Consider the following 16,368-nt stretch of genomic DNA (forward strand, 5'->3'; position numbering starts at 1 on the left):
AGGCCCTGGGCTCTGCTTGTTCTCCTCCAGTCCCCGTTCTCCATCTCTAATGGAAAAGTTGCCAGGATATAAACTACCTTTCCCTCAGCTACTTTTTCTTCCCATAGACCCTTCTTAGCCCCTGTTCCTTTCAGCAGTGGTACAACTAAACTCGGGGAAATATACACCAGGGGCACTTTTTGGTCCCAGGAATCTCTTAGAGCTCTAGTTTTTTTTTTTTTTTTTTTGGCCGTGCCACGTGGCTTGTGGGCTCTTAGTTCCCTGACCAGGGATCGAACCCGGGCCCGAGGCAGTGAAAGCGCAGAGTCCTAACCACTGGACCGCCAGGGAACTGCCGTTAGAGCTCTAGTTCTAATCTCCAGAACGTTCCCAGACCACCTCATTATCTCCAAATCAAAGCTCTGCTCATCCCACCACGTCCTTGAGACCCAGCCCAGAGCCTCCCTCTCCTGTGCAGCAGCTCACTCGCTCCTGTCTCCTTCCAGCCACGCAAGTCGCCTTGGCACCTCAGGCAACCGCACCCTGCTTCCACCCTCTTAATATTCGGAGAACAAGCACAGTCTAGATACACCCAGGCCAAGCAAGACTTCCAGAGAAGGAAGAGAACCCAGGCTGTCAGAAGACAAACCCAGGTCCGGAATGGAAGGAGGTTTCCAGTGCATCCTGAAGCCTGGATGTGAATTAGCTGAGAAGCAGACAGGGGAAGAAAAGTCACAAGAGAAAAATTTACATTCTTTTGATTGAAGGAGAAAGGGGACTAGAGAGGAAATGCGGCCAGGGATGACGGGGGTTCCATTTCTAGTTTCTTTGGTCCAGGGAAGATTCGTGTATATTTAGCTATGTACCCTGTTGGGCCCTGCAGTCAACTACATTTTTTGGCAGAAAGAAAAAGATGATCAGTGGATTAATTGAATGATGCCTAGAGATAGCCCAAAACTAAAGCCTCAAACAGCTGCAGTCAGCATTTCCAGAGTACTTTTCATTTCTGCGAAGCACATGGAGTTAGTCATCTCCCTCCAGTGCTGATTGGTAAATCTCTAAGTAATCACAGGACCTCTGTCTGTGAGCAGATCTTTTCCAACTGAGGAAGACACACAGTGGCCAACCTTAGGGACCCCACAAGGCCACCACCCCAGACAGGGTCAGAGCTCAAGTTAGGGGCTACCTCCTGCCATGGGGACTCAGACCATGGAGGTGAGCTGTTTAACAGAGACATGCTAACTCCTCTGAATGCCACAAAGTCCCCATATCATCGTGTTGGGATGTCTCCATACCTCCCAGATGCGGACAGCAGGGTGCCCATCTGCAAGAGGCACTAAAATTATGCTCTTTCTTCCTCCCCGAAAAGTGGAAAGAAACCAGGCCAGGAGCTCAAAAAGACACATGAACATAATTTATTGAATTCACCACACAAAGAACATGCCACAGGAAAGAATATCAGAACTGGAAGGGCCCATGGAGATTATCTGGTCCAACCCCCTTGTTTCACAAATGGGAATGGCGTGAAGAACACCAGAACACCAGCACACGATGGACAAAGCCAGCATGGGAGCTCAGCCCTGATGCACAGAAACCACAGACTTAAGGCTTCTGGTTTTGAGCCAAGTAGAACCTAAAGACTTAATGTTTATTTTTCATTTTTCTGTGTCCTACGGTACCACATTCTGATGCTTATCTCCTCCTTAAGGCTGCAGGAAGAGCCCTAAAGAAACTCGATGAGTGGCAGGTTCACGCAGAGCCAGGATAACAAACTGACTGTGGAGCCGAGGGGTACAGAGGGGTTAAGGGAAGAATTCAATCCCTCCTGATTGCTCTCTTCCCCCAAACAACAGACACTCAGACCCCGATGCTTCAGGGAGAATATATCAATACTTGCCTTCCTGAGGTTTGGAGGAGGAAGGGAAAAGCAGCAGGAAAGAGAGAAAAAGACTATGACATCATTCTGAAATCGACAAGTCCACTGGGAACACTCTTTTCCCTCTGTCCAGCAAATCCAAACACTGCAAGAGAAGGCTGTAGAACTCTGAACTCTGGTATTTAATCAGTTGTGAGATGTAAGCAAAAACACCAATAACTTAGCAAAATAAATACCACGAGAGTTTCTTCGCTGAGATTGATGTAACCCAGTGAAAACAGTTTTTAGGCTCTGAGTCGAGAAGAATGAGGTGTATCTTGCACTGCAACTTAGGGGGAAACCCTAAGAGATTCTGGGAGTCTTCACAGCAGACAGAAGTCGCCCGTAACTGTCCGTGGCCTCACAGAACCTTTCTGCTAAGAGCTACTCCCTGAAGGACATTCCCCCTCCCCAAAAGACAAGGCCTGTCCAGTCAAAGTTGAGGTTCACAGGCCATGACAGGTAGCCCCATTGTCTGTCTGCAGGAGGCCCGGTCAGCATGGGGTGAGGGTGGAGCAATTAGAAAAACAAACAGTTTGTTGCTAAGAACTGAGCTGTGTTTAAGGAAGGAACTTCATGCCCCCAGGACACTCTCCAATCACTGCTGACGTCTGTGCCTCCAGCCTCTAGGGCTGAGGCAGATCTCGTCACCTCTCCCGACCTGCGGAGGGCCTGGCTTCTGGGGCAGAATAACCGGCCCGGGCTACAAACTCCAGTCTACAACAGAAGGGAGGCTCTGCTACAGAGAAAAATAGTAACTATGGGAATAAGGCTACTGCCCTGGCTCCTGCAGGCAGGATATTGCCGGCCTCTAGAGGCTGCAGTGTCCAGAGGGGGAGCTCATCCCCCATCCGCCCAGCATAGAGGATGGGCGTTCAGAACCATGAAGGGAGCAGTCGGGAAGTCAAAGTCAGGGCCGGCAGCCTCCAGGGGTGGTGGGCTCCTCCTCAGGCCAGAGGCACCAGCAACAGCAGCATCTTCTCTCCTGCAGCTCATGTTTCCACCACTCGGATGAGAGGCATGGGCTTTAGGCTGGGGGGCTTAGCGATCCTAACGCTGAAAAGAGAGTCGGAAACGCTGAGTGCCCTGTTGTTGCCCACCCTTCACAGAGCCGCCCCTCCAGTTTGCCTCTGGATTCTACCCTGCAGAGCCCGCTGATCTCTTGGTTCTAATGCCTTGAAATAGTAATTGTCAGTGCTAAGAGATTAGGGGACTGGTACTTTTGTCCGGTGGCAGGGGTGGGGAAAAGAGAAGGCGCAGCTGAACACCTTAGGAGTGGGTATGGCTGTGATTCTTGATTTTTTTTCAGTCTTGGACTTTTTTGTGAATCTCTTGGAAACAAAAGGCCCTCTCCCTGGAAATATGCCCTTACTACACATTCACAATTTTTGCATACAACTTCAGGGGGTTCACACGCCTCTAGCATTGTTCATGGGCCTCTTTGGGGTTCTGGTATCAGGCTCTACTCTAACCTGGTTAGAAAGTGGTTCAGGTGGAGAATGGGTCAGATTCGAGACTGAGAGAATGAAGCTGGATTTAGAAAAGCCTCATCCTGGCCTTGGCACTAAAGGTCTCCTTCCCACGGCTCTGTCCCTCTTTCCTTCACTTCCTACCTGGGGCCCACTCCAGGCATGCCCATTCACCTGCCCAGGTTCTCAGTCTTGGTCCGGTTCTGGGTGCTGAAGTTGCCATGACTGATTTGTTTCTCTATCAGGTGTTCCATCCGGTCGTGCATCTCTAAATTCTGTAACACAAGTTATGAGATTAGAATTGGGCTTCCTCTGGTTTGCCACGTGCCACATTTAACCAGCTCATTCTGGTCTCCACCTCTGTGCGCTGCTGTCACCCCCACCCCTACCGTGTGTGCCACCAGGATGCCCTCTCCCTCCAGTACTTACCCCAGCCTCCTTCCCTGAAGGCGTGTTCTCTCAATAACTGTGCAGCACTGATCATCTCCTGTAAATCCTCTCTATACATTTCCTGCATATAATTTCCTATAGTCTGCTGAGATATTTACTTATGTTTGTCCATATGCTTTTCTATAAAGTATTCTTAGGTATTTTTTATATGTATTTTATCTATAACTCTAGACTGCAATCTCCCTGAAGATAAACAACCCTGTCTCCCATTTCTTTTTATCTCCCCCACTAGCTGGGACCCTCACACAATGGCTGCAAAGCAATCTCAGGTAGTCAGTCAATGGACAGGAAGGGCCCTGAGGTATGGTAGAAATCCGACCAAGAACTCATTAGCTAATCGAGCCCATCGCCTTAGCCAAAGAGAAGACTCCACCTGTAGAATGCATCCTCCTTCAAAGCTCAGCTCCACTGTCAGCTCCTCTGCCAAGCCCATATAGTCAGAATGAAGGGCCGGTCTCCATGCTGCTATGTGGCACAGGGCTTGCACCATGAGGATATATCCTTTCAGAGTGGGGACAGGTCTTACCATTGTTTCCAACTCCCTGAAGAGTCTTAGAAAATGTTCACTCAGCGGAACTGAAGATCATCCAAACACCCCAGCTACTCACTTCCAAGCAGCAGCTAGACAGGATCGAGACCCCCTCCAGAATCTCTCCCTCCCTATGTCCAGTTTTTTCTTCAAGAGTCTGCTCGCCCAGAACACACACCTCGGCTTCCAGGTAGGCAATTTTCTCCTTGAGCTCCTGGATGGCAGTGTCCTTTGACTGTATCACAGCTTTTGAATTCTGGAGCTGCAAAGATGTGGCAGACACTGGAGCTTGTTCTGAAATGACTCATTACATACTCATCGCACTTCGCCCCGCTGCCGGGGGAGCCAGCAAAGACAAAGGGCAGAGTTTTGTACCTCTCTCGTGACTGGCTTAGCTTTTCTATAAAAGCCTTGTTTCAGTCAGTGTTAAACTCTTGATTATCCCAGGTGTGAGGGCAGGGGTTTGAGGGGAACACCACCCTGATAATCCAAAATAATGGATGATTCAAAACCCATTCCATTTGACTTTGGGAAATACAAATTATGAATTGGTTCAAGAGATATTTATTGAGTGCTTACCATATGACAGGCCCTGTTCTAGAGAATGGGAAACAGCAGTGAACAAGACAGAAAAATCCTAGCCCTCATGGAGCTGACATGCAGCAACTATGCCCTCCCAATTAGGGTATCTTAAATTCTCAAAACGATTCTACAAAATGGCATATTCTGAGTGTGCTACCCTAGCTCAGGCAAGGGAAGGCAGAAAATGTGCACGAGGTGCAAAGGCTGAAAATCTACACACAGATAAATGAGTTTATTGGGACTTAATTACTCATTTACCAGCACTCTTCAAAGTGTGGGAGAGAATAACCTTTTCCTTCTTCTGCCATGGGAACGCACAAGGCAAATAACCAAAAAAGTAGGAGGAAGATGGGAGAAAAGCAAATCCCAATCACCCTAACCTAGTAATCGGTTGCCATAAATGTTTTATGGGACACTTAATAAATATAAGCCAAGATACCCAAGAGAATAAATCAATAAAGGTGTAGACTTGATAGGAAAACAGGGCTAGACAATGTGGAAACTTCCAGAGGGGTAACCCAGAGCAGGGTAAGATCTAACCCTGCTTACCTGCTCTATCATTTGCCGGACTTTCCGCTGCTGGCTCTTAAGCATGTCATCCAAGTGGTGGATCTTCTCCCGCAACCCAGCCACTTCCTTTTCCAGGTTAGCAGCTCTGGGGATTAAGACCAGAAGGCTGAGGCAAGGGGAAAAGATGCTCTCTCCACCCAGTCACAGTAAGGGCCTTGGGCTCAGGGGGTTTCGATCAGGCATGATTCCCTCTGCCTGATTCCCCAGTGGTCTGCTGTAAGGAGGAGGTGGTGGGACACCTTAGAACAACACATCAGAAGCATCACTAGAGATCATCTAGTCCAAATAAGGGAACTGAGGCTCGGAAAGGTTAGAAAGGATAAGTCATTCTGGATAGTTCTACGGATAAAACTAGAGCCAATAGGTAGATGTTTCAAGGAAGGAGTTCTTATATTAACACGGGAAAGACTTTTTCAGTATTAAAGTTGTCAGAAAGTGGACTGCCTCGTGTGTAATGAACTCCTCCTTCCTGGAAAGATTCAAGTACAAGCTGGGATTATGATACCCTAGACCATCAAGCTTTGGCAGGGATTTTATATCAAGAGGGAGATAAGATTTGAGGACCCTTAAAGCCTCTTCACACAAGTCTGTTTCTAAGTCTCCTGATTCCCAGACACTGCTGTTTCCTTTGCCTCTTCTAAGCAAACTGGGCCAAGATCTCCAAAGGTCAGGCGGCTGGGGAGAGCACTGAAGAATTGCTGGTACCCATTACTCTCTGGGTCTGCCTGAGGAAACAGACAAGCACCCACTGCTAGAAGATGGGCAGTGCTCGGCGTGGGGGACAGTGCAATCTGAGCCTCCAAACTCATCCTTCCTAAGCTTCAAACATTCTAAGTTGTCACCCTCAGCTCTCCAGTGCCCTATTACTCAGTCTCCTTTTATTTAGAAAATCAGCATTTATGATGCATAGCTGTCACTTGCCATCCCCAAGTCTCAGCTTTGGATTATCTGGTCTTTTGTGTTTCTCCTGCTCCTTCCACTCAGTCTCCTGCCCATGAGCACCTCCACCATTGAGGAGGGAGTGCTGAGTAATTTAAAGCAATTCTGGGGCTTCCCTGGTGGCTCAGTGGTTAAGAATCCACCTGCCAATGCAGGGGACACGGGTTCGAGCCCTGGTCCAGGACGATCCCACATGCCATGGAGCAACTAAGCCTGTGTGCCACAACTACTGAGCCCGTGCGCCATAACTACTGAGCCTGCGCTCTAGAGCCCGTGAGCCATAACTACTGAGCCCGCGTGCCTCAACTAATGAAGACCGTGCGCCTAGAGTCCGTGATCCGCAACAAGAGAAGCCACCACAATGAGAAGCCCGTGCGCCGCAATGAAGAGTAGCCCCCGCTCGCCGCAACTAGAGAAAGCCCGCGCACAGCAACGAAGACCCAATGCAGCCAAAAATAAATAAATAAATGTATAAAAAAATAAAAAATTTTTTAAAAAAATAAAGCAATTCTGCTGTGAAGCCTGAAAGAAGGCTACAATAAGATGTCTGCATTTTTCATGCCAGGCAGGCCTAGATCAAGGATATCCCAAAGGAGAGAAAAGGACCCCCCAGCGGACTGAGGGGTCCAAGAAGGCAAGGATGGTGTCTATTCATCTTGGAATTCCTTAGAAGGCCCTTCAGGTAATGTCTGTTGAACTTAGAAAGGTCCAACTTATACAATGAAGTCCAGACCAATATACTACTGTTAAATTTGATTTACCGGGACTTCCCTGGTGGCGCAGTGGTTAAGAATCTACCTGCCAATGCAGGGGACACAGGTTTGATCCCTGGTCCAGGAAGATCCCACATGCCGCAGAGCAACTAAGCCTGTGCGCCACAACTACTGAGCCCGCCCGCCATAACTACTGAAGCCTGTGAGCCTGGAGACCATGCTCCGCCACAAGGGAATCCACCGCAATGAGAAGCCCACGCACTGCAATGACGAGTAGCCCCTGCTCGCCGCCACTAGAGAAAGCCCGCGTGCAGCAACGAAGACCCAACGCAGCCAAAAACAAATAAATGAAATAAATAAATTTATTTTTAAAAATTTGATTTACCATCTGAGATCTTCTATATTATTTGCCAACAGCATAAAAAATTTCTAAATTCGTGAAGGTCCAAGAATGGCTCAATCTTGGCTCTGTAGGTTTCACTGGTCTGGGGCCTCTGATCCCCTCTGATCAGAGGGAATTCCTCTGATCAAAATCCTCTAACCCTGGAGTAGAAAGGATCTCAGAGATCCCCTAGATGCCACTGCTGACAGGTGGGTCTCAGTTTCTGAGTTGGTTTAGATGAAAGAAGTTCAGTATCTCTCCACAAAGCTGCTCATTGTATTTTCATCAGCACGACTTGTGAGGAAAGTATTCAATTTTACCCTCAGATAGTTTACAGTTGGCTTTTGTTTAGGGGGAGAGTAAGCTGTGGTTAATATTACCATTTCCACATCCAGTGTGACAACCACGGAATGATGTGCCACAACGGCAGACACTTTGTCAGCTCCTGCTTGACCCTTGCTCTAAAACTGTAGAAGCCCTTTCTTCAGGTTATTACTCCCTAGAAAATGAGCTCCTTGGAGATGGCAGCCTCCCCAACAGTATCTCCCTGGGCAGGGCCCCACACTGAGCAGACACACGGTGAGTCAGAGCTGGAAGATCTGACATCAGCACCAGCTTCCTCCCCAGGTCTGTGCCCTCCCCTCCCTGCACCCCAACCTCACGGTGAACCAGAGTCCTTACTTTTCTTGTTCTGCTCGGCAGTCAACCTTCTTGCTCCGAAGTTCCTCCAGAGCTGTCTCCCCTTCCCTGACCTTCGCCAGTAAGGCCTGATGCTCCTGGATGGGCCAAAGGGAAGAAAATCTAAGATGAGGAGATGGAGACAATTTCTGCGTTTGGGGTGAGATGGGCACTAGGGCTGGCAGTCAGCCCCTGCTGGGCCTGGGACAGCTGCCAAAGAGCAGCAGCCCAAGCTGGTTTGATGGGGGCACTCTCCCCTGTCCGGGATAACCCTTCCCACCCCGGCACATAGAAACTTCTCAGCCTCACCCAGCTGCCCAGAGGGAGAGTCTGGCCCTGCATTATCCAGGCCCCCCTGCCAACTATGGCTACCAATCCCCGAGAAACCAGGCTGAGTGGCTCCTGAAGAACCATCTTCAAAGGCCAAAGGGCAGCTATACAAGAACCCGCCTGAAATGGAAATGGGTTCAACTCTAGTTATCAAGGGCTAAGTTAGACAGAGAAAGACCTTCCCATTCCTTAAGGGCTAAAAGGTCCTCGAAGGTATTTGCCAAAGGAAGCTATGAAATGTGCTTTTCTGGAGCTGCTCAGAAAAGGACAGTCTCTGCAACCACCTCAGTCAATCCCCAGGCACCTTCCGGCCCAGGAGTCTGAGTGCTGAAGAGCAAGACTCCAGCAGTTACCGTCTCCATTCCCACAAAGCATCTCTGCAGCTCCCCGACTTCCGCCTCCTTCTGCTCCACTCTGTCCTCTGCTCTCTGAAGGGCCACCCGATTCTGTTCTGCTTCTCTCTGGTACCGACTGAGTGTGACCTGTGACACAGGATGGGGAGGCGTTAAGCATGCAGAGGGACAAACATGGTTAAAAACCTTAGAAAAGAAAACCCAGAGGGGGACTGCCCTGGTGGTCCAGTGGCTAAGACTCCGCGCCCCCAATGCAGGGGTCCCGGGTTCAATCCCTGGTCAGGGAACTAGACCCCACATGCTGCAACTAAGCGTTCATATGCCACAACTAAAGATCCCGCACGCCACAACTAAAAATCCCACATGCCGCAACTAAGACCCAGCAGAGCCAAATAAATAAATAAATATTAAAAAGAAAAAAACAGGAATCTGGGTGCAGTGATGGGAGGAGGGAGGCAACCCTGATGAGCACACTGCTGTCTCCCACTCACTGTTCCAGGACCACTCAGGAGACTAGCAGATTAACTCCACTTGCAGGGTTAATTGTCACATAGTTGATCAAGCTCTACTTTAGAGTGACACCTGGAACCCACAAGCACCGCTTTCCAGATGGTTGACTTCGTCAACACCCCCACCAGCCCTCCAGTGCCACCCAAGCTTAACCCAGTGTTTCAGCTTTCCTCCTCGTGCAAACACAAAAAATCCAGGGGAGGAGATCTCCATGTCCTTCCTTCTGTCTCCCACTCTTCCTCATCCTCACTTCCAGCAATACTGGAAAGGCCAAAATGGCACCCGGAAGGGCTACTAGCACCAGGAAGAATTTGCTCTTTGTCAAAGATGGTAAGCCAACTTGGAAAGGAGAGAAGCAGAATTTGTAGTGAAAAAGTAAGAACTTGCCTCCTTTCCTCCCACGTGCATTTTGCCAACTCCAGTCATCCTTCAGGTATCAGCTTAGACACCCCTTCTTCTAGGGAGCTCTGAGCTCGGGTGAGGAGCCCTTCCTTGTGTGTCCACAGAAGACACACAGCCCTTCCCTCCTATCGCACTGAGCAGATTTTGCCCGGTCACTTGTGTGCGCCCCCCCAGGAGACCATCAACTTCATGACGGCGGAGACCTTGGGCACTGTTACCTTTCCAGAGCTCAGCACAACACCGAGCACACAGCCGCCGCTCCATAATATCATGAATGGAATTGACGGTCATCTAGTCCAACCCTCTCCTTTCACAACTAAAGATCAACTGACCTATTCAAGGTTACACAGCCAATGAATGACAGAACCCGGTTACTTCATCATCCATTTCAATGCTTTCCAGTTACCCCATACTGACTCCCCAGTCAGTTACTAAAAAAGAATCCAGGTAGCCTCCAGAAAGCCTAACCAGACCTGGTAAAACAGAACACCAGCAACCAGTTTGTCTGGCTCCTCCCAAGTCAGAATCAAGGAGGAGAAAGCAAAGCACAGGATGATGTGTGATGGGATGTGTCCATGCTGCACACAGCTCTGTCCAGAGCAAACTCACGGCAAATCCTTCCTAACGGCCAGGAGCCAGCAGAACGGGAAACCATGAGGTTTTCCTCATGGTAATTGACAACATTGCCCTTCCTACACCGCATGGTTCAGAAAAGGAGACCAGAAAGTCTAATTCACCAGGAGAGACAGAGAAAAGCCCTCAAATGTCTCATATTAGCCTGGAACAAGCCAGCCCCATGGGCGGGAATGTAAAAATAAGGCCTCCCATTTCTGTACACAAACACTGCACCCAGGTTGATGTGTGCTCGGAGTTCAGCATTAACGGGCCACAGATGATCCTCACACCCAGCTGCAGGATCACAGAGGAAAAACACACACTCCTCTGCCACATCAGTCCCATAGCTCCAGCCAGCTCTGCCCTAAGGGAACCTCTTAATCATAAGAGGGTGTGGTGACCTACCCCAACAGTGGGAGAAACCCAAGGAGCATCTCCTATCGCAGGTGGGTGCTGCATGCCTTGGGGTTAAAGGGCAGCCCCCTGTAAGAAGCCATGGGCGTGTGGTTAACAGCTGTCAGGGGTCTTCTAGCCTTGGGCTTTTACTCAGGACACTTTTGCTCAAGCTTTGAAACCCAGGGCCAGCAGAGCCCCCCGTATGCTGCCAAAACCAAGCAGTACTTCACAATGTCTCTCAACGTAGAAATTTCTTTCTAAAATTCACAGTCTGGTCAGTGCTACAGCCTCGACCTCCCCTTCCTCCTGTTCTACTCCAAGAAGGTAAGGAACAGCTGGTCATTGAACCAATTCATTGCCAACCAAATTATCCAAATTGTGGAATCTGAAATAGATACAACAAACTCCTTTACTGCACAGCTACTCTGTTCTGAGACCAACTAATCTTAGTATTACCCTAAGCCCAAATTATTTAGGATAGGAAAACCCACGTGTTAAACTGATCACTAAGAAAAATATAGGATATTTTTCGTTTCTAAAACCCTTTTGAGTAATAAATATACTTACATATATTACCTCACTCAATCCATACATCAAACCTGTGAGGTATATTTCATGACCCCTTTTTACAAAACTTGAAACTGATGGTTAGGGAGGTTAAACTACTCACTCAGGTAAGACTTCGACTACTCTTGAGGCAGTTGATCACTCGCACTGCCCTTCGTCCTCACCCTCAATACACCTCTCAAAATTCCCTCTCTTAGGGAATTCCCTGGCAGTCCAGTGGTTAGGACTCCACGCCTCCGCTGCCGGGGGCCCGGGTTCGATCCCTGGTCAGGGAACTAAGGTCCCGCAAGCCGCGTGGCGTGGCCTAAAAAAAAAATTCTCTCTCTTAGTCCATAAAACAGAAGAGTTCAGGCTGGGATTCCTCTTTCCACCAGACCCTAGCAAGCCTGGGCAGGGCAGAATCCTATCATTACATATTTCTGACCTAAAAAGTACTTTACGTGTGGGTGAACAATAGCACATAACAGATGGCTACTCTCACATAGAGCAGCTAGGAAAACTGCTCTGTTTGCCCAGTGTACCTCATCTTACACCCAAAGAATTGTCTGGAAAGCATGGAAGACATCACATACTTTTAATAGTGGGGGCTTTCTCTATATAGAGATTTTTGTATTTTTTTTAATCTGCTACAATAACCTAGTATTACTTTTATAACAATAATTGAGATACTCACTCAAGATCACAGAGCTCTGGGCAGCAGTAGGGATAAACTGGGAATTTGGGATTAACAGATACTAATACTATATATACTGTAGATAAACAACAAGGACCTACTGTATAGCCCAGGGAACTATATTCAATACCTTGAAATAACCTATAATGGAAAAGAATCTGAAAAAGAATATATATATATGTGTATATAACTGAATCACTTTGCTGTACACCTAAAAACATTGTAAATCAACTATACTTCAATTTAGAAAAAAAGATCACAGAGCTCTGTGTTGTAAAGCCAAGTCTTGATCTAAAGTCCCCTGACTCCATGGGCACAGTTCTTCCTAAGACCACACCAATTCATCCACTCATCCTGTCCACACTTAAGAGGCACCCACCTGATGCCAGGTATTGTCCCAGACACTGGGGATGCAGTGGTGAACTTGACAGCAATAATCCTTGCCTGCATGGTGCCTAGAGCCCAGCAGTCCTTATAGAAAGGACTTCTGAAGTACCTGCTCTCCCAGACCAGCATCACCACTCTGCTCCAGTAGAGCAGAGACTCAACAGCTAGCCTTAGACAACAAAAACAATAACTATCCAGGAAAGGGCAAAGCAGACAGGAAGTGCTCCAGGCCGCAGAGCCTAGCCTTTCCAGCTGATGGCACTCCAGCCAGGAAGACTTCATCTGCACCTGTATCCAGTGGCCCAACCCTTAGGGCACCTTCTCCCCAGATCCCAAATCTCACCTCAAAATCCACACGGTCTGACTGGTGCTGCCGCTCAGCCTCCTGCAGCTTGACAAGCAAGTCCTGCACGGTCCTCCTCAAGCTCTCGACATCTTCATCTCTATAGGTGTCCACCTGCAGCCAGAGCAGGGAAGGGAAGGTGAAGTTACTATGTTTGTGACTTGGTAAGAGAAGGTCCCCCCGACAACGCACACTTGTTTGGACCATCTTGCTCAGACCACCCTCACAAAAGAATTCACATCGCACAAGGGGAGAGTTAGTCAGTCATAGGCACCAAGGAGTTCTGAGTTATTCATACGAAAACACTCTCATACCCTAAAGAACTCAACTAGCTTCCAATCACCTGATTATTTTAGGACACACTGTAGTAATTTTTATACATGTATCAACTGATTAATGAACAGGTATGTTTATGCCGTTCTCATGTGTCTGTCCTGCTTCCGTCAGACTAGAGTTCTCTGAGAGCAGGGAACATGTTTCGCTTTGGACTACAGTTCCCCAAGGGCAGGGACTGTGCCACACTCATGAGGGGCATGTCCCAAAGGCAAGTCTTTTGTGGCTCTCTGCACTTAGCACAAAGATCAGCAGATAAAGGGTTACTGACAGATGGGCAGCTTAAGGCAAAAGCACCCAGTAAGTCCAGGAATCTGATTCGATGGAGGAAAAGGTGTCTCACTGAGGTTACTGTGAGCCTCTCCCCCAGGCACACCCGAACTGGGGGTGGTTAGGGCTGAGCTGGCATGTACACTCTCGCCCTCATCTCTGCTGCACTTCAGTTACCAGCTCCCTTGAGTCTGACAGAAAAGTCCCTCCCGGTCTTGCACAGCGGGAAGTAGCAGCACCTTCAAACCAGAGCACAGAGCTCAGCTGGGAGGAGGGGACAGGGTCCCTGGGTGGCTGTGTTATCACTGAGTCCTGTGGGCCTTGTTTCTCTATCTGGGAAGCAGGGAGAACACTCCTTACCATGCCCTGCCTTACAGCCTGCCTCAAAACTAAGATAATATCCGGTAGGGCTTGGAGCTTGTGAGAAGAAAGGCTGAACAGATAGTGCCAGGTGTTATTATAACTTGTTGCCAACAGCATATTTGCCAAATATGGTGATTCGGGGAAGGGAAACACCCAAACTGCACATCTAAAGTAAGTGGCTAGAATCACAACATTCCAAATCCAGCCGTCAGTAAGTTATCTGGTCAGTTCCCCTATGTCTGCGCCTATGCTGCTGGGCAGGTGAGAATGTTTGAAAAGGCTCCTTCTGGAGCACAACTGTTATGTGTTTATTTCAAATGGCATTCTCATAAGACTCTCTGATGACATGGAAAAATTTAATGATACAGTATGAAGAGAAAAAAAGGGAGTTATAAAACTTTACATGCAGGAGCTAGAGACAACAAACCAGATTTTAACACAGCAACGTAGATAGAGCCTAAAAACATGGTGTTGGATAAAAAAGGAAAAAACAGAAATACAGCACAAGTCCATTATGAAAATTAAAAACAGGCTTCCCTGGTGGCGGAGTGGTTAAGAATCCGCCTGCCAATGCAGGGGACACGGGTTCAAGCCCTGGCCTGGGAAGATCCCACATGCCACGGAGCAACTAAGCCCGTGCGCCACAACTACTGAGCCTGCGCTCTAGAGCCCGCGAGCCACAACTACGGAGCCCACGTGCTGCAACTACTGAAGCCCACGCGCCTAGAGCCCGTGCTCCACAACAAGAGAAGCCACCGCAATGAGAAGCCCGTGCACCGCAACGAAGAGTAGCCCCCGCTCGCCGCAACTAGAGAAAGCCCGCACACAGCAACGAAGACCCAACCCAGCCAAAAATAAAAACAAATTAATTAATTAATTTTAAAAAACATATTTAATAGGCATATTTAAATCATATATTGAATATGTTAGAGTGAGTACCTTTTGGTTGGGGAGACAAAAAAAAAAAAGTGAAAGCAGTGAGAGGCCTTTATGGGACCAATGATGATAACGAGCCCTGAACTGATGGGAAGGTCTGATTCAGCTCTGCACTTGAGAGCCAAACAAACCTAATCCAAAAATATACCTGCCCAAGCAAAGAAACAAATGCAAAGAAATGCTATATACAGTCTAATCTCAGTATCATAAACATATATTTGCACTGAAGGAAAAACAAAGGAAATTTCACCAAACTGGTTTTTCTCTGGGTAGATTACAATTGATATCTTTTTCTTCTTTCAACTTTTCTGTGTTTCTGAATTTCCCTAATTTTCTACAATATGTGTGTCTTAAATTATTATGTAATCACAAAAAATATAATAACAAATGTCATTTTTAAAAAAAGTACAGCCATGTTTATTTGTCAATTATACTTCAATAAAGTTGGGGGGGATAAAAAAAAGTACAGCCATGGAAGGAAATATTTTGTCGTTATTCAAAAGAATGAGATAGGGGCTTCCCTGGTGGCGCGGTGGTTAAGAATCTGCCTGCCAATGCAGGGGACACGGGTTCGAGCCCTGGTCCGGGAAGATCCCACATGCTGCAGAGCAATGAAGAGTAGCCCCTGGCTTGCCGCAACTATAGAAAGCCTGCGCGCAGCAATGAAGACACAAAGCAGCCAAAAATAAATGAATAAATAAATAATTTCAAAAGAACAAGATAGATTTACACATACAAATATGGAAAGAAGGCTATATATACTTTTCAGCTTAAAAAAATAAAAAAGCAAGCAAGAAATAATGTATTTATCATGACTGGAATTGTGAAAAGTATGTGCATATTATATACATACATTTATCCATGTATGTATATATAGTGCATATGTATATATTAGTGTATACACACACACACACACATACGGCTTTTAAATATGGTTGTCTGTATATAGAAAAACACTCTAGAACTTTAGACTAGAATATTAGAACTAATAGAACTAATAGGCTAAATATTAGAATCACATGAAGAGCTTTTAAAAGTCCTGATGCGTAGGCCACACTTCAGACCAGTTAAATTACAGTCTCTAGGGATGGCACACAGATATTGCATCCTTTAAAGCTCCCAAGGCCATCCTAATGGGCAATGAAGGCTGAGAAGCACTGCTCTAAAAGGACCCACCCACGGGAATTCCCTGGCGGTCCAGTTAGGACTCTGCGCTTTCACTGCCAAGGGTGTGGGTTCGATCCCTGGTCAGGGAACTAAGACCCCACAAGCCACGCAGCACGGCCAAAAAAATAAAAATTAATTAAATAAATAAAAGGACCCACCCACTTCAATCTGTTAACCTTGAATACTTACAAGGAGTGGGATTGGGGAAGGAAAATTTCCGCTTTATATATTTCTCCTTTGTTTGAATTTTTACAGCAAGTAAATATTACTCTCATATTTAGTGAGAGAGAGAAAGCAATAAACAAAGGATCAGGAAGGATTATTTCCTGCCTCTTGGCCAAGCAGTAGTTACCACTATTTTCCCTGTTACCTACCTTGGGTGGGCTACTATGTGGGGTCAGGGGACCTTGACTAAAGCCATTTGGCTTTTCTAGCACCACCTATTCAAAGAAAAATAAAATTGGTAGTGAAAACAGTCCCAAGCAATCAACTTTGAAACATTCTTCTCCTTGTTTTT

General features: G+C 47.3%; 1 protein-coding gene across 5 annotated transcripts in view; it reads right to left on the minus strand.

Moving 5' to 3' along the window:
• Nucleotides 1–1,371: 1,371 nt before the first annotated feature.
• The window catches only part of TUFT1 (tuftelin 1), a 44,184-nt gene continuing 29,187 nt past the window's right edge, over nt 1,372–16,368 (minus strand). For 3 of the 5 annotated variants that reach the window (XM_061183476.1, XM_061183481.1, XM_061183480.1), the window contains 8 exons: nt 16,226–16,291; nt 12,783–12,896; nt 8,890–9,018; nt 8,210–8,304; nt 5,474–5,579; nt 4,521–4,604; nt 3,538–3,638; nt 1,372–2,950 (listed from right to left, as the gene is read on the minus strand). In XM_061183476.1, coding sequence (XP_061039459.1) covers nt 2,887–2,950; nt 3,538–3,638; nt 4,521–4,604; nt 5,474–5,579; nt 8,210–8,304; nt 8,890–9,018; nt 12,783–12,896; nt 16,226–16,291 — 759 coding nt within the window. In that variant the 3' untranslated portion in view covers nt 1,372–2,886. Of the gene's footprint in view, nt 2,951–3,507; nt 3,639–4,520; nt 4,605–5,473; nt 5,580–8,209; nt 8,305–8,889; nt 9,019–12,782; nt 12,897–16,225; nt 16,292–16,368 lie in introns of all 5 variants that reach the window. The other 2 variants (XM_061183477.1, XM_061183478.1) reach the window with 2 other exon arrangements.

This window comes from Eubalaena glacialis, chromosome 3 (assembly GCF_028564815.1).
Source record: "Eubalaena glacialis isolate mEubGla1 chromosome 3, mEubGla1.1.hap2.+ XY, whole genome shotgun sequence".
Lineage (NCBI taxonomy): Eukaryota > Metazoa > Chordata > Mammalia > Artiodactyla > Balaenidae > Eubalaena > Eubalaena glacialis.